The following is a 24,669-nucleotide window of genomic DNA, read 5'->3' as shown; positions in this document are numbered from 1 at the left end:
TTTGTGGCTTTTAGCAGAAAGCATTTTTATGATCAGGACTAGGCTAGGATTTGGATGAGGCATTAGTTGTGGCTAGCCTTAGGATAAGAATAACTAGCTTCAGAGTGAAATCTTTTTAGAGCATTTAAACAGAAAAATGTGGTAAGTTTAATTTTTTTCACATTTTTCACATTTTTTAGCACACTCCTACAAATGCAATGAAAAAGGCTCTGTCCTTTTTAGTATCTGCAATTAGGAGAAATTCACAACGTTTAATGACAAATATTTAAGAATTCTTTAAAAAGCTCTCTGGGTGCACACACAGATGTTAAGCCTCATATACTAGATTTTATCCATGCAATGTTTTGAGGATATCCCAGGTGACAATTTAGCGTTAATACAGCCACCACCCAACATTGCTAAGGAGTGTTGTTGTTTCTAATGGGGAGAATGCATGGGGTGCCTCCTACAGGTCCTTCCACCTCCATAGACAAGAACAGTGCTGGGGTTTTTCACTGCTGTTAGAAATGATCACAAAAGAACACTTCCATCATCAATGATTGCATATCCATTGCAAAAAAAAAAAAAAAAAACAGGAACCAAAAGTGATACTAAAATGACCTGTTCCTTCTGCAATAAACAATCTGCCTGCTTGCAGCTTTATACACATTAACACGCCAATGCTTTATGTAACATACCTAATTTTAAAGATAAAATCATTACTGTGTTAAAAAAAAAAAAAAGAAAAAGAAAAAGAAAAAAAAAGATTCATGATAGAATAAACTATTAACATAGAAATTGTAAGTGTGTACATGGAAATTGCTCTAAGCTTTAGGCTGCAGCACACTTTTGGAGGTTAAAGGTGGTAACATTCACAAAACCCTAATGAAGCATATGAAGGATGTTGTGAGCAACTTCAAGCTTTTATTTTTGTCCTGTTTGCTTGAAAAACCTTTCATATACGCCACTTTGATTTATTAATACTGTCCATGTCAACTTGTATCCTAAGAACGTAAACAAAACAGGTCACAAAGGCTTTAAACCCAAAAAGTATGTAAAAGAACTCTAAAACCTTTTCAAGTGATATCCATACGTATTCATACTTGCAGAGACAAGATATTTGTCATGTATGAATGTTATATGTTTCGGTAGTCACCTTTTTATAAGTGCGGACCATTATGATAATTTAGAAGGCAGCGGATTTGCACACTGAGGATACTTGCAGCATTATAACTAAGCCAGGCGAGATAGATAAGGCAGGGACACACAACTGAGATTTTAATTTTTACCTCAACTTCCTAAACTACTATTTCCCATACCCTAGACAAAGCTACTTGTTTGTTCTTTATTGAGCTCCAATGTTTCTGTATGCTGTGACATGTCAGAAATGTATTTTATGCTGTCCTGGAAAGTTACTGAAACGGACACTTGAAATGCTAAACAATTAGCTTTAAAATGTATAGCAAATATGGCGGAGGGCGTGTTTAGTATCCAAGAGACCTATGTTAGAAGAATGTTAATAAACAGGGCTCCATTTCCATGTTCTACTTTTGACAAGGCCCCTGCAGCATAGTAATAATATGTTGATAAACGACAGAATGGAATTGGAACTTTAAAAAAAAATAATTTGTGTGAACCGGCAAGCACTGATTGATGTGCTACCTATTACAATACATGGCGTCTATACGAATAATTTCACACAAATGTATATCCTTATACCTTACCATTCTAAATACTTTCATTTCAACTTGAAATTCATATTGTACAGATACTGGATTGGTCATTCAATCCCCATAGCTACAAATACCCAATATATTTTATTATGATACTAAATGGTGCCAGTGTCCCTTGTCGGAGATTCTTCTTTCCCACAAATCAGCTGTTAACCATATACAACAATTACACATTCCAGCTGGTTCTACACAATAACTCTCCACTGCTTCTGCCCTAATGCCAAGGGACAGAAATGAAAACGGAGGCAGCCAAAACATGCCAATGCCTTGCAGATTTTCTGTTTCCAAACTGAAGTCTAAGGACATTAGTAGCATGGGAATACTGACCTGAAAATTTTCCAGTCCAGGTTACAGGTGTGTATTCAGGTATTTATAGCTTTTAAGGACAGCAGTCGGCATGGGGGATACAAAGGGACTTTTACATTTTTGATACAAGTCTGCTTTAATAAATTGAAAAAAGGGGGTTTTCTGCCCAGTTCTGCATACCAGTCCAAGCTGACACGTTTCAGATAGTAATGCATTATTACTTAAAAAAAAATATTTAAAAAGGTAAATTGGGACAGTAAAATACAATAAATAACATAATAAAAGGTAGCAGAAACCAGGTTGAAGCTCAATGATTCTTTCACCAAGAATTCAGTCATGCCATCTATATTAAATACTGTGTCTGGGTCACCCACCCCTCATTATTCACAGGCTCACTTTTTGTTTTTGCATTTTCATTTAAACTGCATAAATTGTTTGTAAAGCCTACCAATGAACTTATCCTATTTTCTCCCTTCTAGTCTATTAAATTTAAAATCAAGAAAATGTGTTTATAAGTGCAACAAGATAGATGTTAATCCTGCCACAAATCCAGCCTCATTCTGCAATATTACCAGGTTACCATTGTGAATTATGAAGAAAAGAACAGGGTGTTTTACACAAATTAAGGTGACAACATTGCAATTTATAGACCTAGTACAGTCAGTAATGTTGTCACCCTAGGATAGGAAGTTTGTTTATAGGAAAAGCCTGTAAACAGGAGCTAATGCAGCCAAGACAAGTACTGGCAAGCTGTAAAATATTACATTTTTAGGAATGCATGAGAAAAAAAAAGCAGCAGTGGTCAGCTTTATTAGCATGAAAACTACAAAACTAACAAGTCCACCAGCAAAAATATATGCTAATATTGCTTTTTCACATTCACATTATTAGCATAGAGTTGGGTCAACTTTACTGAAATAAATGCATTGTTTTAACTTGTCTTGTTTTCTTTATTTTATCTATTAGCATTTTCTCTCCACAAATCTGTATTTTCTTGCCTCTTTAATTCACCACCCTTATTGAATAGTCCTGTAGCCTGGGTATATTATAAAATGGACCAAAATACCAGTATTATGATCCTTGTGAACCTCAATATTTTAAATAGTTTTTCATATTCTATACTATCACACATGTCAAATAAACTTTCCAAACTTTGCTTTTTGTAAAATGTTTATGCTTTCCCTTTACCCCCATTTTTAGAGGGACACAATCATGCACAACGGGGATTTCCAAGAAAACAACTGAAGCAGATGGTAGTAATCAACCTGCCAAAATCACACTACAGACACCTAAAGTATGTAAAACTGGCATTGTGTAAGGGAAAGTACAGTATGAGCAGACAGTTACCAGATGCCTGCTTTTCTTTGTTAAGGTGTGCTAGAATAAAGGCCAAAATTGGACCTAAAATAAAAACAAATGAATAAAAGAATAATAACATTTTCTTCATATGTTTAGAAAAATGTAGAAAATGCTTAAGGTATAAATAACAATTACTTTTCTACTAATTCATTTTAGATTTTATTTCAACACACAAATATTTTACATTTGATCTCTGATACAACAGTGATGAAGCACCACATGAAAATACCTGTTATTTCAAACAAAAAGACATGGGGGAAATGGCTTTCCTCATAACTGCCAATTAGACATGCAATGTTTTTCCCTTATTTTTTTCTTTATCTGCTAATTAGAGCACTAGGGACTATGTACTTAGTGTTATTGGTTACATATATGCAACCATCAAAACACAACACTCACTAACTGTATATGAATCCCATTTAAAAAGCTCACAAGGACAATAATTTTCTGTTTGCCAATAAACCACAAAAAAAAAAAAATCACAGTATACCTTCAGAAAAAAAACACAACACATAAATGAATATGACAGAATGAGAAAACACACAATATATTGTATAGTTACATCACTGATTGTGTTTTCAATGGGAAGTAACATAATACAGATTCATACAGAATGATGGGACTATGAAGTCTCTACAGACAGCCACATCGAACAAAATGTACAAGTGCCTCCAGTTTGGAAAATAAACTCCAATGGATACAGACAAAACTTTTGGTGTACTTGGTAAATATAATAAAAAAAAAGGGTTGCAAGTACAGTACTTGTTTAATACAATGTGTATTATAATTACAGAAAATTGTACTAGAAAGTGTATTAGATATTCAAATCCATGTGTCTAAGCTTACCACATTCGTTCTCTCTTAACCCTAATAAAAAAAGGGACTTCCGATTTATATAATGAGAATTTCCTCCTCTACAAAAATTAGCCTGATTAGCCATGACTTGTAAGCTACATATAAATATAGGTTTTCCTGCCTCTTGTTTTATATGGCCCTAAATAATCACCTTCATTTATTCTACAGCATAGATAATATGTCAATCTGCATTTTATTGTACACGATGCTATCACTTGAACAATATAAAAACACATATACTGGTTGTATTTATGGGCAGGCTTTCAAACTTGTATTGTGAAATTATAAAAAAAATGAGCATTTGAAATACCTATTTTGTCTCAGCTGTGCCTAATTTTATAAGTAACTTTCTACAGCAATGTCAATTGTTTTGTTTTAGGAGCAGTAATCAGAAGCTAACATTCAAAGTCACAGAGTAAGGATAGAAAGAGATGTCAAGCAAGTAGGTGATGCAACAACATAAACAGCACCTATCTATCTATCTAAAGTTATTTAAAGTGTGGTTTTTTTTTTAAATATCCAACTGACCAAAAAATAATGACCTTTCAATGATCTGACCGATTTCTATTAATAGAAAGTTTTACTAGAATGTTAGTTGCTAGGATCTACAGCGCTTTCCCCATATCTGACCGTTTAGATAAGCCCAGTTATTATTTAGAGAACCCACATTCAGGCTGTCTACAACATACATCATTGTCATTTTGGTTCATTGACCTCTCACGCTGCAGATACAAATCCACAAACAAGAGTCAGGAAACTCAAAGCTTTCCTTTCCCTAAAGTCAGACAGCCATGCCTGATGCAGCAGATGGATTCAGACCACTTTCCCTCCGATTATACCGAGCAAAGCTAACAATGTAAATGAAGCTGGACGATTATGTAACATACCGTGATCACTTTTCCACAGCTACTAGCGCAATGTGCCCTTAATCTGTTAACGCTGCTGCACAAAGGGCATAAAATAGATCAATAAAGAAGGATTAAAAATGAAACCAGTCAATTCCTGTGAAAGTGAACAAATGTCAATCGGCACATGAGATGCCAAAATGGGCCACTGTAGTCACATTTAGGGATACAATCTAAAAATCTCAAATGTTTTTCTCTATATAAAGCAATCACTACACAGCAAATCAAACTAAACTCTGTTTCATGAAACAACTTTACTTAAATCCATTGGTTATCTGTATGTCCAGTCTTTTTTTTTTTTTTATAAAGGAAAAAAAAGAAAAGATTATGTTGTAGCCATGTAAGATTTTAGCTGCTTTTTCTATAAATTCCTATTTATAGAGTTTTAACCTAAGTTATTATAATGGTGACACCCTACCAAACATTTACCAGACAGGAAATAAGGGAAAATTTTCAACTAGGACACAGACAAAAAATAAAAAGCTGAAACAGTTGTTAAAATCCTGCATATACAGTTTATGTTTGAGTCAACGCTTTCTTTTGGCCAGGAATATAACAGCATTGTTTAAAACTAAAGCAGAACTGGAAAGTCCAGGAGCCAAATAGCCAGAACTCCTCTTACTACTGGTGTCCAACAAGGTCAGCTAGGTTTCTGTCTTTTGTAGGAAACCATTCATTAATTTTTACTAGGTGTGACTATTAAATATGTAACTGTAAAATCACAAATTGTGTATAACTATCAAGCAAATGTTGATTTCATTGTCCAGAGGTAAAGCTCCAATGTACATGTAAAAAATCTTTAGAACAAAGGGAGGTGGCATTGACTAACACAATGTAACAGAATTATATTTACTTTCCACCATAATAAAAAAACGGAACATTATAATCAGCCCGTCTGTTTAGCTCTCGTCTCATAACAGAACAGAGAGAACATTGAAAACATTTTTACAGAAAGGGAATAAATTATTCTGCAGGCAAAAGATATATCATCTCACTCAAATCTAAGTAACAAAAAAGATTTTTTTACAGATTTAATATTGCAAGCATCTAATCTGATTTTGTATTTAATTTTATTAATTTTTTCAGCACAGCAAGGAAACATTTTTGGGTAGTATTTTAGGGATCGCTGTACTAAGTTAAATCATATGGCTGCCATTTGAGTCCTGGAGTGCTTCAAATAATAAACCAGAGATATCAGTATTTTTAGAAGAAACCGACCAGATCCTGTAGATCAGAACTTTAGGGTTAAGGAGGATCTCTAACTACAAAGGTGTTCTTAGTCAATGAGCATAGCAGCCAGATAAGTAGTATTTTTTAAAAAATATCAACAATAGCAGCCTCTTTGCTTTCTAACTATTAGGGTATAAAATTCCTATGAATAAGTGATTTAGGAAAGCAATACATGCACAGATCATATTGCACTAATGTATACATTATGCTGCCAATTTTTGACTACAGCACTGAAAGAAACAGACAGTGTTTCCAAACAATTAAACTTTTTTGTTTGATTCTCCTAACAATCACCTCTTGTTTGCACCATTTGCATTGATTAGCATGTCGTTAGCCCTGTTTGATAAATGAATAAACCCTGATCTTGTCAGAAATGCAGAGCTGACCTGTGTCCTCTGTACATTTTCTGGGTTTTCTTTGTTATTTATTCCTTATCAGGGAGTACAAAGTGATTAGCACTTAGGTTGTAGAAATTGGAAAGTGGTTCAGTGGACCAGTAATTTAGGGAGGACACAGGGACACAGGACATGAACGAATTCCTGGCAAATCAACAGATAATTTTCTGTACTTGGGAGGTTATTAAAGGGATACAGCATGAGGAAATAGACATGTTGTGAGTGTATGTGATTACTATATGAGTTTTTTTTTTCTTTTAAATTTTGATGTGACATGGGCTTCATAAAAAAGGGGAGATATCCAGAAATACCTAGAATAACATTTTTACAACAAACATATATATGGAAAAGAAGTATATATAAAACTAAACATTCACAATATACACAGATCTGCTGAAAACCTCTTTACAGTCTGGATGCACTTATGATGATCATCAAAGGATTGAAATGCTACACATATTTACTATTTAAGCCCTTGTTCCACAGTACAGCATGAGGAATATTTACACATGGGGCATCTGGGCTTTATGCAATTGCAGGGGTATGCCAAAAAACAGTAATACAATGTTTCCAATGGCAAACAGATAACAGGAATCTTTGCTGCTGGCAACACAATCAATTCTGCTTTCTACCACCAATGAACCCCCACAAAACAAAGAGAAACATTATTTTTAGGGTTTTAGAAATTGGTTTCACCTGTAATTGTCCATTTCAAGTCATACTTCTGTGCCTCTAAACTATTTCAACATAAGCCATCTGCTCAAAACCACTAAGACAGAATGTTAAATACATATGCAACATTTATGAAATTTAGAAGCAGGGCTGAATGGATCACATGAAAAATAATCATTTGTAAAAAAAAAAAACATTAGATGTCATAGTAAAAAAAAGGATCCCCCTCTAACTATTTCTCATGTTGTGTTTGAATATTAACAATGCAGAAGTAAACAAAACATTTTACTACTGATATTTAAGCTGATGTGTTGAATTTTGAACATCTGTTATATTAAAATTCTGAATAACTAGGCGAGAGATAAAAAAAAAAATCACAAATGAAATCACAAAGATGGGAATCAACAGTCTACCTGAATATTGAAAGTTTGACATTCTTCACAACACCAGACAAACAACAAATACCCAGAATTGAATCTGAACCAAAACACCAAAGGTATAGTAAAAGTAGAAACATTTCGAGGTAATACAACTACGTTTGTTCTGTACACTGTGGACCCTGAAAACCAAGACAGAAACAGCCAATTTTAGCACTTTTCATTAAACCAAAGCATAACACTGAAATTTCCTAAGAAATCATGGATCAATGACAACTGTGCAAAGTAACAAATGTCATTCAACAAGTCACCTTTAGAGCATAGGCTTTTGATCAGAGAACTCTGTTAGCCATGCATAAGATTATACAGCTGTTCTTTTGTCCATGACAAGGTTAGTGTTTGCATACTGGGATGATAACAGTTGCTGCAGTACAGTTAATACATGAACTCACTACAACCTTTGTAAAACATCATACAGCCAGAGAATGTCCAGTAAATGTACTCCTAGAAATGCCTTTTTACAATTCTGTAATGGCTTCATAAAATGAAAAATAACTTGGAAGGAAATCTGCACTGAACAATATCTTTATCAAAATGACAAAACACCCCATAACCGTACCAACGTACCACAATTTAGTGGAGCTTGTGAACCTGCATTTTTTGGACTGTTTTCATGCTACATATGGAAATAGGTCTATAATAACAGAATCCCAAATGTTTTTACTCGGATTTAAATGTGTTGTTTAGCACATGCAAACAATTTATCTACAAGAGGGCGTGTGAGGGAACTTTAGCTCACTTAAAAGCACGGCCTCACAATTTATTGTTAGCTTATGTCCATCATCCAAGATAGTAAATCCATTCCATAAAATTTTTACTAGAACCTCCATTACATCATTCCTGGAGCCATTCTCCTGCCAGTTTCTAGAACTTAACATTTCTCAGGGGGTTCTCAGTAAGTCAAGACTGGAAAAATTATTATAGATAATATGAGCCAGGTAATACTCTCTAGAAGCCAGTGAACATGCCCATCCACTGGTGTGATAATAAATATAACAAATTTTACATTAATAACATATTTACCTAATAAAACTTACAATACCCGATAGCTGGTTGCCTAGTTGCCATTTACCTAGGATTTTTTTTTTACTACTGTGGCAAAGTGAAATTAAGGAATATGAACTATTGTATTACTTTCAATTAAAACCTTTGTATATTTTAAAATAGATCAACCACCAAGAAACAGCAAGATGGAACTTTCTTTGTTAAATTGATAAACCATGCTATTACATGCATTCAAAACAGATCCCCTGTAAAACGCAGGTATGTGTTTCTGATAAATTTACAATCATTGGAGGGGAGCTTTTTTGGGCTGTACAGTTTTCCCTTTATCTTGAGCAAAACCTAGTAAGTAACCACTCTAATGCAATTCTGCACTGTAATTTCCAAAAAACAGCAGTCATACATTTTATCTTTTCTATAACCAGATTCTCATAAAAAAACAAAAACAAAAAAAAACATGTAGACAGATAAACTACCAAATGTAAATTTGGGTTGGAAACAAAAGATCTTTACACAAAAGTGTCCACAGCCAGCTAGAGAAGTAAAAAATACCCATTACCTACCTGTGTGTAGTCAAAGTCTGATAGTGGAGCTATACTCTTGATGTAGTCAAGGCGGAATTGGTTTTCAGGATTTGCCAGTGGAACTGGAGGTATTAAAGTGCTCATTGCAGATACTATAGTCTGCAAAAAAAGAAAGATATAATGTTGGGTTAGCAGTTATTAACCATAGAATTTAGGCAAAATACAAACAGTCAGAGACATAGTATGATGCAGAATACATCTCTAATATCTATCTATCTAGCACCGACTTCTAGAGGTTTAACATTTCGAGACACTGGATAAGTGTTGTGCAGCTAGGATTAGACATGAAATATAATTGTGCACAACTGTTCTTTAGGATGATTATAGTAGAAATATTGTTTGGCCACGCATAGGCGTTGATGACCTGAACAGACATACCTGGCACCAGAGATTCAATTTATGGAAGGAATTTAAAAAAAAATCAATTTCAAATGAGTGACTGCCTCCAACACAGATCAATTAGCTAGGGGGTGTGGAGAATTTAGTGCCTTGACAGAAACAATTTCCACGGCTTTGACCACTGCTGGTCATCTCACTCAATGATTGGTATTCATAGGTTACTAGTTGTAACACGCAGTGCATGCATAGCTTTGTGCCTCCAAAGGCAGCTGACTTACTAACCCATAACAACTATCTTTTAATCTTTATTGAAAAACGTGGATTCTTGACCATAGAAGACCATTATACAAGACTGGTAAAATAAGAGCACAATTACACTACTGACTATAACAACTTACCACAATGGCATCTTTAACATTTTTCCGGATGTCCTGAATTTTCTGTTTCTTTTCCCTAAATAGAAGGCAAAACGTATTTAAGTCTCAATTTCACAAGGTGATCAAATTCCTATGTAAACAATATGCCTTGCATACACTATATAATTATAGAAAGAACAATGGCAGTGAACTTCTTTTGTCAATATAGGTGGATCTATTCAGACTAATATCCGAATTTATTATTTGACATGATCATGTTGGACATGCCGGCAGGCCCCTTTACCTATGTTTACTACCCCTGAAGATTATGGAAGCACTAAAGTTACAGTAAGTTGTAGAACATATTGTCATATTCTACATGATTTCATCAAACTAGATTAAGCGTTGAGAGAACTGCACTACGTTACTTTTCCAGTTCGGAAACTGCAGATGCCGTCATTCTAGCACCGCTTGCTGGCACTTTTAGTTCTTCTTCAACAGCCTAAGTACCCAGCCTAAAGCTGACCCAATGACACAAACATTATGCCCAGTCATCAGTACTAATAAATTAAAAAACCAGCGGAGCATAACCGCCGTGACTGACATCAGTGGTTCCTATAACCAAATCTGTGTGACCGCTGGGATGGGCAGAAAATTCCTTCAGCAAATAACAAATAAAACCCCGAGCTTTGGAAACTGTACATGGTAAGAAAGCTGTACGGTCAGTTAACGTCTGACTCTACGGTGATGAATTCAAACAGATTAACGATTCAAAATATTTGAGATATTTAAATGACGATGTCTGTGAAAGCGGCACATCCTTATCGGTTCCTGCTCCTGCCTCCCTTCTGCACACACAGACACAGAATTTAGATATTTGCTGCTATGTAAAAGTAGTCGCCATGTTGTTGCTACACAAGGGCCTGTCAAACGCTGCAGTAGCAACAGCAGAAAATACAGTACAGGAGCCTACAGGGTAGGAAAACACACAGGCGTGCATGCACAATGTAAGCAACGCTGTTTTACTGCAGGCTGTTTAACCATCAAATGATGATCTATCAATATATATATATATATATATATATAGATATAGATATAGATATATATAGAGAGAGAGAGAGAGAGAGAGAGAGAGAGAGAGAGAATCCATATATATATAGCGATATATGGAGACATGGCCAGAGCTGGGAGAATATACAGCATGAGTGATCAAAGGACATTTTATAGTGCGGTATTCTTACTCTGAATTGAATCCATTGACATGGAGGATCCTCATCTGTTTGACGATGGTGCTTTTCCCTGACTCACCGGCACCTGCCAAAATACATAGATAAAAAGACTGAGAGAATGTTGGAATAACATATATAGACATCTGCAGCTACTCGCAGGCCTCCATCAAATCACATCACTAATAAATGATTGTGCTGCTGTGTGTGTGATGAAGTTGTGACATTGTGTGCACATCATGAGATAAATGTGATTGTATGAGGATGGTGGAACATGTGTGCACATAGGGCTCACAGCCAGGGGCCCCCTGCAGCAAGCTGGGTGATCCCTATGGGGGGATTGGTAGGTCTGACAGGCCTATGGGTCCAGCCCTGGATAGGACAGTGTGTGTCCGCCTTACCCAGCAGCAGCAGCCGATGTGTGGCTTTGTAGGCCAGCCTCTCCTTCTGCAGCTGCTTCTCGATCTTTTTGTTGGCCTCTCGCTGCGCTTTCTCATCAATGCGCTGATCCTCCGTCTTGCTGTTACCCAAACAACCCATGATCGCCTCCTTTTCCCGACACCGATGTAAAAAAGGATCGATCGTCTCTCCCGATTTATATTTCCCTGCGGATGTCCGTCCCAATAAGAATAAGAATATAAATAATAATAATGCTGCTGCTGAGGAATAGTCAGATCCGGTCCAAGCAGAGTCCCCGGGATAAAGAGCAATTTATATTCCTGCGACGGGAAGACCGCCGCTAAAAATAGCGTGTGATCGGTGTGATCAATCCGTGTGATCGGTGTGATCAATCCGTGTGATCGGTGTGTGCTCTCCTCTTCTTCTGCCCCCTTCTCCCCTCCCTGGCTTCTCCTCTCTTCCAGGTGTCAGCAATGCCGGGGAAACATAACGCCGCAAAGCAAAATAGCGATGAAGGAAATCGGTATAAAAAAGGGGAGTCTATAAATAACACAAAGAGGGAGAGAGAGAGAGGGAGAGAGAGGGAGAGGGGGAGAGAGAGAAAGAGAAGAGCTCCTCCTGGAAACCAGCCTAATGCTGCTCTCCCTCCCCTCATACACAATCCTTATATTTCTCTGCAAATTTCGGGCTATTTTTGTCTCACCAACTCAGCACTGCCTCTTTCTGCAAGACTAGGAAACCAAGGCACGACACGCCCCCTCACCATGCATATGTACACATGCAGCACCCCTCCTCCCCCTTCCTAAAGACACATCCCAACCCCTCCGACAACGATGCACATACTGTATATGCATGCGTGCAAAACCTATCATCAGCACATAGCGAGCGCATGCTGGGCTTCCCTACTCTGCCTCCCGACTACGCCCCGTGCTGGCCGCTTCCTCCTCTGCACTAACCCCTTACTGCTCCCGGCACCACGAGCAGCTCTGCGGGCCTGCGCTCACTGCCGTGCCATGGCTCCTGAGGGACAGCGGCATCTAGTGGCGGATTTAGGGTACTGCCGATTTATTTACACCACACACGAACTATAGTGCACAGGTTGACTGACTGACTGACTGACTGACTGACTGACTGACTGACTGACTGACTGACTGACTGACTGACTGACTGACTGACTGACTGACTGACTTGACTGACTGACTGACTGACTGACTGACTGACTGACTGACTGACTGACTGACTGACTGACTGACTGACTGACTGACTGACTGACTGACTCCTCTCCACCTCCTGTGTCACTGTCTGTCATTTACAACCCCTATTTGATGTACAGCACTGTGTAATATGTTGGTGATAAATAAACCCTGTTTATTATTATTAATAATAATAATATTAATATGTGAATCCCTGCCTTTCAAGCGCTGGCCATAAGTGCTGCTGCTGGATTGTAGGACAGGAGGGGCTTTTACCGTTTTACATTTAGCTAAAAAAGACCGGCCACAAAAACATTTTGTACAAGCAACCTTTGTGTGGAAGTTTATTACCCCCACACATGCTGGGTTTGTACTGCTATCCTGGTTCAGTTGGAGAGATTTCCCTTCATGGTTCAGGTGACTGTTTCCCCAGACAGGAAGTGAGGGGAAATCTGCAACACAGACAGACAGCTATAAAAGCTGACAGGAATTCTACCATTCCTCTACTCTTTATAAAACAAAAAAAAACCTGTTCCCCCCAAATATACTAGGAGATGTCAAAGCTCTCTAATCAGTCCCAGCTATCAGTATTACCCTGACAAGGGGTTCTAACCATTTCCCACCCCTGACTCTTCGCTGTGTGATTTAACATGGCTCCCTGCTTCAGAAAGACTCAGTCTGCACCGGTGACAGATGGGCTGCGGCCCCTATTCATTGCCTATGGTATGCTTGAGATAGAAAGGTGAATCTTACTTGATTCACGGTCATACCACTACACACTAAATCATAATGCTAAGGGACTATTCCTCGGGGACACCTAGGAATTATAACTTTGTTGTACTGCTGTCATCTATGTACAAAATAAGCAAGTCTCTTAATATTTAGAGAGTTAGTAAAGAAAACATTGGTTTAGCTTTAGATAAAGTAAAGAAAGTTTAAACCCTCTCTCAGATTTTTTTCATTGCATCTGTGGAGATTCACCCACTTGCTGGTAACCAATCCAATGGTTGGATATGTTCTGGGGGCAATTCCCATTTCCTGTTGCATCATTATGATTGAATGGGGAGGGGAATCTCCTTGATATGGGTTTTACCATGCAAAACTATTTTAAATAATTAACTAGACATCCACTTTACCTACATCTAACTCAAATTGTAGCCAATCTGCACTTCAGGTCCCATATTGGATATCTGCCTTAGGACATGCACCCACTGAAACATCTCTAATACAGAACAATATTCATGAACATTGACACCAGGGGTAGTAATAGAAGGGTTCAGTCACATTGGTAATCTGTGTAAACTGCCCTGGAATAGAACATTATCTAAGACTCAGTTTCTTACCCCATGGTAATAGTAGCACTTCTGTATTAAGAAGAATGCTGATCTAATAAAAACAGAATATTGTCTTAAAACAAGAAGCATGAAATACTGAAATAAGAGCGCACTCTTTGCAGCAGGAAAGCATTTGCAGCACCTCTGGGGTGATGACTTTTAGAATTGATGGATGGCATTGTTTTATTACCAGTGTGGCTATTTATTACCACTTGCTCTTAATGTGTATTGTAATAGACATATATGTATCAAAAAGGCTTCGTAAATATAGTGATAACTTCTGAATTATAATGAATAAATGTAATAGAAAACCCCAATTTTTGTTAAACATAGTTTCCTTAAAAGCTGACTTTAGGGGTGAAGTCTTGCAGCTATTGCTATGGCAGCAGGAAAGCAGCTAACATGCAAAAATGCTGCTCTGTGATTCATAGTTAAGCTTACACTTTCCAATAAAGCCATTAAAATAAATAAATAAATAAGAAAACGGAAACAAACATGAAATTGTTATAACTCATCATATTTTAACAGTTGGTATTATGATTTTGACATATTCCTCTGTACTTATGTACAGATGATTTTTTTTTTTGCTCAAATATAAAAGTACTGCACTAAAGCTAAAATGTCCCCTTTCTTTTTAATATCAGATTTACAAAATATACAGATTCTGTACAAAGTCATACATCATGACTTGACATGATTTGAGAAGCAGAAGTGTTATTTATAGAAAGTTAAGCACAATCACTGATATTTATGATATAAGCACAGTTACTGTTCATTGTGCTTATACGTACCCAGCCAGCTACATTAAATGAACATAACCACAAGTGCTCAGCGTACTGGGTGAGTTGATTAGATGAGCAGAATCTATGTGGTATTGCACTAAGCTGAGTGCAATGTTTAAGCATCCATCTCCACATAAGCAAATGCATTCCTGGTTCTCATACCTAGTCACAAAACTGAGCACCCTTTTCTTAGGTAAGCACAAACCTTAGAAGAGGAGAACATGATTCTAACATCTTATCTGTACTATTCTTTAAACTGTATTGGTCACCTAAATTCTCTAAGATGACAAACTCTTTGTTGCCACTTTTTTGTCACGATAAGTTACCACTTTGACACCAGATACTCCACACTTACCCTTCCTTTTCCCACATTACAGCAGCAGTGACACTACTCTTTTCTTAATCTAGTTTGCAATACCTCAAATTTCCAATTGCCATAAAGTCATTTTCAATCACCTTTTCACAATGTTTGCTGCTTAAAAAATGGTGATAAATTACTCCATTTAGATTGATAGAGTAGATAGATAGCGTTTCCAATTATAACTTTATAGAGGTATGCTTGTGTTTGATAAATCTGGCATTAATACACACACATGCACACGCGTGTAAACTCCATTGCTAACAGATTGCCAATGTTTCCAGTCAAAACCTGATGGAGCTGCCATAAAAGTATATGACTAATGATTTGTGGCCTTGAGATCTCTGCATTTTAGTTACCAGGATACCTTGTGTTGTGGCGATTAAGGGGCCATTGAGGAGAATGTAAGGTGGAGATGGCTATCCCAATTTGTTCCCATAAAATGTCTGTTTTAGAATCTTGCTTTAACCTAGGGCCTTCGCCTGCACCTTTGGATCATCCAGTACACAGCATTTCCCTGAACACTTACAGTTGCCATACCTTCACAATTCAACATGTTTGTGAGTTAATTTACAAGGGAGAGTTAAAAATGGATCACACGGCTCCCAGTCCTGGTAACACTAATTATACTCTAGGTAGAAGATTTAAAACTTCTCTCCAGGTTTCATGTACACAAACAACAATATCAATCATGTTTAAAATGTCTATATATATATATATATATATATATATATATATATAAAATATATATAAAAAAATAAATTGAGTTTGATTAAGTTTACAGTTGTATCAAATGTGTGCAAAATTTAGGTAACCTAAATGTCTATTTGAAGTCTGAACTGATCACAAAAAAACCTCAGCCAATAGCTACCAAATGCACAAAAACAGTATATGAAAAGAATCTTACTACTCATATAGATTTAAATAGTAGCCATAGTAAAATATCTGTCCCTCTACTGTCATTCAGCAGAACTGGACCAAAATGCTCTCTGTGTAAGTTACCACCATCTCTGCTTTGGTCCAAATTCTCTTAACCCCAACACCCCCACCTGTGAGTCGGAACTAGATCCATCTACCAAGTAAAGAGTGTGAGCTTTGTGAAAAGCTGTGGTTCTGACTCATGGAGGACATATCACACTGCAGCAGAGAGGGCCTGCTGGTTACATACAGGGGGGGGGGGCAAACTTTTTACTATGGCTGTCTTTACCATTTATTTAAATAGTAATACTCTGCTCACTTACTGTTGCAATTTAAATGGGACGTATTAGTGCAATTTTCTTCTAGGGTTCACATACATAGAGTTCTACATACATTTATCTTTGTTTTCAGCTCAAGGGTAACAGAAGTTAATAGTGCAATAGTTGACCAATTTCTAAAAATGCTATTTCCTAGGCTTCTAGGCTTATCCTCTGGATCTCATATCTTTTGAAACACTGAACTAAACCAAACATGGAGCCAGACAAGTAAAAACAAATATCCAAATTTCCACCTAAAAGTGAGGAAAATGGTCCATTTAATGCATGATTATGCCTTGAATCCCTGGGCTCTGCCCATTTTATCTTCCACTTCACTTTAAAACCCTTTCTCCCTCCTAACATACCTTTACATTTTGATACAATATAACAAATACTAAGAAATGACCATGAAACAGTGAAATCAGTATGTGCAGTTATCTTTGTTGGCAATCATTTTGTAGTTTAAACAAATAGTACTTTTTTTCGGGGATGTCACTAGGTTCCAATAGGTCTTCACTCTGTGTTGTGAACAGGTGAAAAGGCACGATAATTCACTTTAGCGACACTGTGCTAACATATTTGGCTGTCCAAATGGAATTCATTAGCACATTCTATAGGGCAAATCAGTAAAAATGTACCAGTAGCATAACACCTGATTTCAGCAGAGAAATCCCACACACAACACTTTGTAGACACACTCCATTTCTTTAGCCTATAGGAGGAATATTGATGCTACTGATTATTTGGTTACATTAATAGTAGCATCAGGGGGTAGGCTCTAAGAACAAGAAATAAAATATATATATATATATATATATATATATATAAATAAATATAGCCCTGAGAAAAAGAGCAGCTTCAGAATGCCTATTATATAAGTGCAATCTTATTCACAACTAATTTGTCAGCTACATTTTGATAGGTTGACATTGCTAACTTTGTACTACTTTGCTAAGCAGGTTCATAATTCCATAATGCAACTTAAAAAATAAATTGTGAACCTCTTTAAACATCTTCAGCTAAAGAGTTAGCAGGTGTCATACTCCATTGTTGTTGAAATTTGCTCCTTTATATTGTGCTGCCAAATTCTCTAGCAGGCTAAAAATAAATGAGAACAATAATACCGGAAAGTGTGCACAATATGCCCAGCTTGGCACCACAGGGAGTGCTGAATATAACTGTATTTTCTATTTATACACACATTTTAAAACTTTGTGTATTTATATTTACAAAACTGTTTTCTACACTCACACTACTCGTTTTCTCTACAGTTACTGCGCACAACTCCAATGCATGGTCAAATGTATTCACTATTTATCATAATACAAAATTGCCATATTACATACTATTTGTAGAACTGGGTAAATATGAGGCGAATTTTATGCATTTTTTGGATTTCCATAAGCAGCCAACAAGTTTTGTATTTTGTACATTGTTTTCAGGGTTTCCTTAGTGTCGATGTTGAAAACAGCCCACTCAGCCTTCAAGTCAAAGCAGTGACTTGTCCCCCCTTTGTGTGTCAGAAACAGAATTTCTTTTAGAGCTACATGTTGATGTCTATATGAATAAGACACACTAGTAATGCCATTATCCACTACAGGCTTAACCTTTATAAAAGATTAAAAAAATACCGATAAGTGTTTTATTTAATTATACAACTACCACCAAAAGTTGCGGCACTATGACTATTTGCTCATCCCATCAGTTGAAAGCTCAAAGAGCAAGCAAGAATAGAAGCAAATGGCTTAAGCTACGTACACATGTCAAATTTTTCTCGGCCGAATATCGGATCTGGCGTGTGTACAGCCGGCGTCGTTCATCGTCCGTGGATCCGTCCTGGCGGATCCACGAACGATGAACGACCAACGATCCTAATGCAAGGGAAGGGGGAGAGCGCGCAGCAGGGTGCTGGCTCCATCGCTCTCCCCCTCCCCTCTCCATAAAGCAGAACAGTTCATGCATCGTGCGGTTCTTATCGTTGGAAAGGATCGTGAAAGATCCTTTCCAGCGACAAGAATTGCATGTGTGTATGGGGCTTTAGAACCCCTGGAGCCCTGCAACTACTTTTCTGCTGCCTCTGAATTCACCCCTCAGATCTTCAAAACTAGACATCTCTACCATACTCCCAAAACATAACAGTAGATAATAGACACCGACTTTTAAAGCAGTGGTGCACTAACATTTCACACTTAAAATGAAACTAATTACAAATGTTTTTTTAATTGCAATAACAATATTGGTGGCCCTTGGGGAGCAGAGCTGAGAATCCCTTCATTACAGTGTGTTTCTATTACTAAGGCTACGTGCACACGTGCAATAATAACATTGGAAACGAACGACTAACGACTAAAAAGTACATTATTGATGAAATATATTTGAACGATCGTATCGTTACAGCATGTACAGGATTGTGCACAATAGGATCATTCAAAATAATCGTGCATAATCGTTGATTGGTTGTTGTTTGTTTTCTAGCGATAATTATTGCATGTGTGTAAGTAGCCTAAGGCCAAGATCCACTGGTATCGAGGAATTCTATTGTATGTTTTTTTATGCTTACTGATAGACATCATTATTTTTTTTTTTCTTTGACTACAAATCATTTATAAAGAAAGATAAGTTTACATTGGTAAATCTTCCCAGGGTACAGAAACTTTTTTTCAACAAAAATACTCTACAACTGTTGTAGGAACATCTTATATTTTTATATGCAAATATATACAAAACGAATATCTTTCTGCCTATGGCCACCTTAAAAGGCAGTAAACTAGTGTGTAAGCCTGCTTGTTTAGTATACCACTGGTATATTTTTCATTGTTGGGATTTTTACTTAGCTTAAGGCATCTGAACAAATGTGGACTTTGCTCTCTAGCATTCGTGCTGTTCACAAGCAGAACTCTAATTAGTTCCGTTTGCTCCAATTTATCCTGAAAAGTAGGGAAATACTTTTAAAAGCTGAGCTTGTTTGAAATACTTGCATGTGTCAGAATGTACTGGAACAAGCACTGATAAAAAAAAAAAAAAGAAAACTATAGAATAGAATAAAGATGGTGGGATTCAAGAATTTTGGACTCTGTATATTTATACTGTTTTTTCACATGATTCTATATCTTGATTGGGATTAATAGGGAGCAAAACTCACCACAGACATTAGAGGACAGTTAACCGAGTAGGCGAAATCTAACTACTTTCAAATCAAGTGCGGAGGAGAAAACCAATAAGCTCCATTCTGGACAAAAACATAACACACTACACCTTTCAAACACCCACATTCACAACCACTATACTACAAGGTTAAAAGGTCCTCCTACCATCACAACATTACACCACTGCAGCCTTGGGGAGTCACTGCACTTGACAGGTTATTAGGCAGGGTCCCGATCACCCAGTCAAAAATGTCGCCACAAGGAAGGACCCGCTCACAGAGCAGATTTTGCTTGAATTAAGAAAGAACAGTAGTACTGAGGAGATATCTAAGTTTCAACTTCAGAAATCATCATCACCTGTCTCTGGGTAGCTTTAGGCTGTTCATAAAAGGTTCAAAATTCAAAACCATTGCCTATTATTTTAAATTCAGTTTACAGTTATATTTGTTTCACCATATAAAAATTGGTTGCTACGCAATGTATCTTCTAGCATGCCCGTGAATAGTTGTAGCCATGTACAATATACTGTTATGATAAATCAAAACCACAATTTCCGATTCACAGTCACCTAAAGCCTAACTCCAAAAAAAAAAAAAAAAACTATCCTCTTCCCGAATTGCAAAGATTAAAGTTTTGCTTTTGTCATAAGAAACTTTGAAACTTGAGTGTGATTGAATGGCCTACATCAGCAAAGCTTAATCTCATTCACGAGTCACTACACCAGTGACCCATCGCCCATCAATATTTCAAATAAACAGACCCTACAGATCTATTTTGTCAAAGATTTTCCTGCCTGCCATCTCTCTTTTGTGGGTGACAATGTGACCAGTCTTGACAAGATGCTGTGCTTAAATGATGTAACTCCCGCGCGCTTGAGTGGGAGCTGCGCCATCTCTTCCTAAGCAATCATGAAGCCGAAGACCCCAACCTGGAAGAGGAGAGAACCTAGACACACCAGTGAGTGCTGACACCACAGTCGTTATCCTGATAAAAATCCACTAAGTCTGTACATTTTTATGTGTTTGCTGAAATCTAACATCTGAAGCTGTGCTATCAGCCCTCCCCAGCTGTAAGCTGCCTAGTATTGCAATACTTCTCCTTCCATCAATTCAAAGTGCAGCTTTACTGGGGGTGGGGGCAGGAAGTTTGCAGCTGGTAGGATCACCAACTGAATCAAAAAGAAAAAAAAAAAAGAATCATAAAACTAATGCGGAGTGCACATTTGGGCACTGGTAAGCTATGATAGATAACATTTTAGATATTGGGTCCAAAAAGAACATTGGTTCCTCCTAAACCACTGATCTGACCTTTATAGAATTTAGCCAAACTATAGATATAATTTAGCTTAACACTATAGTTGACACTTACATGGAAACCTAAAACCCCCAACCCATTGTGGGGTAAAACTGAAATCAAACTAAAAAGTGGCTTCCAGCTATTACTATCCATGAAAATTATTTACTGGTTTCAGTTTCTGAAATTATTCTAGTTTTTTACCTAGATTTCTAGTCACTGAACTTCTCTGTGCTTACAGTCCCTTTCTAGCCCTGCTGGTGGGAATGCAAGTCTAATGAACATTCTACAGCTAATGAGGGTGCCCAAAGAATACTTGTGAAAGCTCTACAACTTTGTGTTCCTATCATCACCTCTGATCTCCCCCTCCACTGCGCCGAAAGGCCCACCATGCAACCACTGCTAACCTGTACTGCATATGTGCAGGGATAAAAACTGCATGTCATATGGGATTAAGCATGCCGATTCCTCCCTTTCAACTAAAGTCCCACTTTGAAAATGTATGGTCAGACAGGACTTTATTGCAGAAAGTGACAGACAATGTCCTTTCTGCAACAATCTGTCTTACTCGCCTGCTCGCACTAGGGAACTGTCAAAGAAGCGGAGATGCCCATAGCAATCCCAGCTTCCCTTGCTTGTGCCAGGATAAAATGAACTCCCGGTTACACCATCCTAGGACAGCCAATCAAGATGGAAGATCAAAAGGAGAAAGAAGAAAAGAAAGAAGATTGTGGTGCCCTGCAATGGAACAAGTTAGTATATTGGTAGCACAAGTTTACTTTACATTACTGCTTTTACTACATCCCAAAACTTCCCACAGTATTTACATCGTTTGAGAAAAGTATTTCATATACTGCCTACATCTACACTGTAAATCCAAATATATACATCTGTGAGGCCATCTCCCAAAGCCTACAACAGGCTGAACACCTAAACAATGTAGGTTGCAGCCTCAGAACAAACAAAAGTGCATATGAGGGGTTTGGGACATATGGTTGTTTCCCATACCACCTATTTTTTTTTTTTTATCTTACATTTTAAAAATGTTCAAACTTTGCTTACCGTGAAACAGGACATTTCTACAAGTAACTATCTTAACTTTTCTCATCAGGAGCCATGGATATATTAACAGCTTAAAAATATGTCAAGCAGCTTCTAGTCTTCACATTTGTACACCTGTAGACACTTTTCACGATTTTTAACGTGAAGCATTAACCCAAATAAATAATGTGATGTTCAAGTCACAGAATTCTGTTTATTTCAAAGGTTTTCCCTGGAAGCTGAGATAGATATTATGTTTTATGAGCTTATGACTTCACTGTATTGATTTGTATATTGCATGGCAGTTAAAATAGATCCTGCTGCCAAAAATAATAACCGTTTATTTTCATGGAAAAAGAATTGCAGCTGATTTAATATTTATTCCCCATGCAATAAAATTGCTGATATAAGTTTAACAGTCAAAAAAGATTTTATACACAGTCTATTTTATGTAATAATTCAAGTGAACCCAAAACTAGTCTTAAACTTTTTAAAAGTAGAGTTCTAAGCTCTAGTATTTTGTAGTACCAGCCAAGCTCTAGAATCTGGATTCCACAATAACCCCAGTGAATGTAACAGCAGTAAAAGATCCATTTAAAAAGACATCAGGGTCCATCAGGGGCCTGCGCTTTATACTTGTTGGTAAAAGTAAAGTACATTTTCAAACCATTACTTGCATTACTTACTGGCATTTATTAGAACAGTGCTAAAAATGTGCGAGGATCCTGACTTTCAAGTTGAGGACTCATACCGAAGGATAACAGTGCTAAAATGCAGGCAACCTTTTAGAATATGCAGATAACTATTTAGGGTTACTGACAAGTGATATTGAGATTTGATTTTAAAAGTACCTTTATTTTTCCAGTCCAAGTCAATACATGGAAAATGTATAATAAGTGGTACAACCCATCTCAAATGGACCTAATAAAACAATATACATTATCTCTTTGTATTTAGATATTTCTCTGTGTCCCTGTAGAGCCCCTAATGGTAATATGGTGTAGAGTTTTGGGTTCCATGGAATCCTAGGGTTACTCCAGAGGTTTCTAGGGTTTCTTTGAGCAATGAGAAATATGAGCATCTAAGGTTGGTTTAACTGAGACAAAAATGATCTTTGTGACTATTTGTAAGGATGGCAAGGATTTATCCCAATGTAAGATGCAATCTTCCCACTAAAAAACATGCTCATGTACAGTGAGCTGTGGATATAGGAAGTACACCAGAGGTTCCCTAAGACCTGAAAGTTACTATAAGGGTTTTCCGTATTAAAAAGTCAAAAAAGAGGCTGATCTAGACATTGACAGAGCTTACAGAATAAAACTGTACAATCTGTACCTAGGAAAATTCACAGGAATCTTTTTGGAGTTACACTAGGTGTCCGTACATTGGCTACTTTATACCTAAAAAGCCAATCTGCCCAACAAATGGTATTTGTCTTCAGTATTTTTTTTAGTAGTAGTAGTAGTAACATTTCCTAGCAATAGTTTGTGTCCAAAGTCATAGCAATAGTGTTACATCTACCGGTAAGCAGAATATCGACACTCCAGACACGCCTATACCAGGTTCTTTCACTATTCCTTTTCCCCACTTTAAAGATGCAAAACAGTTCTGTTCATAACTACCATCCAACTGCAACCTGAAAAAACATGGAAATGATCATCATTTACATACAAGCACTGAATGAATACAGCGCTGTGTAAATTCAGATTTTAGTATAAGCAATTTTACTGAAAACCATCTTCAGCTAGAAGTAACAAAAAAGTATTTGTATAAATGCACATATTGATTTAAAAATTTATATGCATTATTGTTCCGTTTTTCCACACATTTCACATTCTTATGAAAAATTCTGATCATTGACTGAAAGGGCTCAGATTTAACGTAAGTTTTTCAGGCTATGCTAAGAACAATTTAAAAAAAGACAGTCAAACAATGTCAATATAGATTACTTCCAAAGTTTCCACATACATTGTAACCATCTAGGAGACAATCTAGAAATTAGAATTTGCAATTTGTTTATCACAGATTATAATAATACAGATTGTGTTTTAAGAATGTCCAGTCTATATCTAAAATCTCCAAGCTTACACTCTTATAGCTACTACTGTTATCCAGAACTAGCAGATTTAAACTTCATGTACCATAGTGAAAATGTATAAAATATGTATACCAGCAATATCTAAACAGCAGAACTGCATGCTTCGGGGTACAGTTTGTCTAACTGGGGCACCTTATGAAGTCTATGTAACATAACATGTAAGGTAAATTCCAGTGACACATGCTGGCCAGGAGAGTTTGAGTTTGTAACCAGCTGAACCGCTTAGTACAATGAACAAGTTCTTACATGATCATTATTCCTTCTTTTGATAAAGTGTTTTGTTTTTATGTAAGGAATTTGCTTTATAATTTTATATGTATACAAGTATGGGATCCTTGAACGGATTTATCTTGGTATACACAAATTAAAAGACAACCTTTTGAGTCAAACCCAAGAATACAAAACCTGCCTA

At 36.8% G+C, this 24,669-nt stretch overlaps 1 protein-coding gene across 2 annotated transcripts in view; it reads right to left on the bottom strand.

Moving 5' to 3' along the window:
- GNAL (G protein subunit alpha L) overlaps positions 1-24,669 on the bottom strand; it is a 135,072-nt gene that overhangs the window by 71,728 nt on the left and 38,675 nt on the right. Inside the window, exons 1-4 of one of the 2 annotated variants that reach the window (XM_072411457.1) lie at positions 11,780-12,491; positions 11,394-11,466; positions 10,195-10,249; positions 9,437-9,556 (exon numbers count right to left, since the gene is read on the bottom strand). In XM_072411457.1, the coding sequence (XP_072267558.1) occupies positions 9,437-9,556; positions 10,195-10,249; positions 11,394-11,466; positions 11,780-11,918 (387 nt within the window). In that variant the 5' untranslated portion in view covers positions 11,919-12,491. Of the gene's footprint in view, positions 1-9,436; positions 9,557-10,194; positions 10,250-11,393; positions 11,467-11,779; positions 12,492-24,669 lie in introns of those variants that run through there. The other variant, XM_072411456.1, reaches the window with a different exon arrangement.

The sequence above is a fragment of the Pyxicephalus adspersus genome, chromosome 5, assembly GCF_032062135.1.
Source record: "Pyxicephalus adspersus chromosome 5, UCB_Pads_2.0, whole genome shotgun sequence".
Taxonomy (NCBI): domain Eukaryota; kingdom Metazoa; phylum Chordata; class Amphibia; order Anura; family Pyxicephalidae; genus Pyxicephalus; species Pyxicephalus adspersus.
This window is presented reverse-complemented; position numbering and strand designations above follow the sequence as displayed.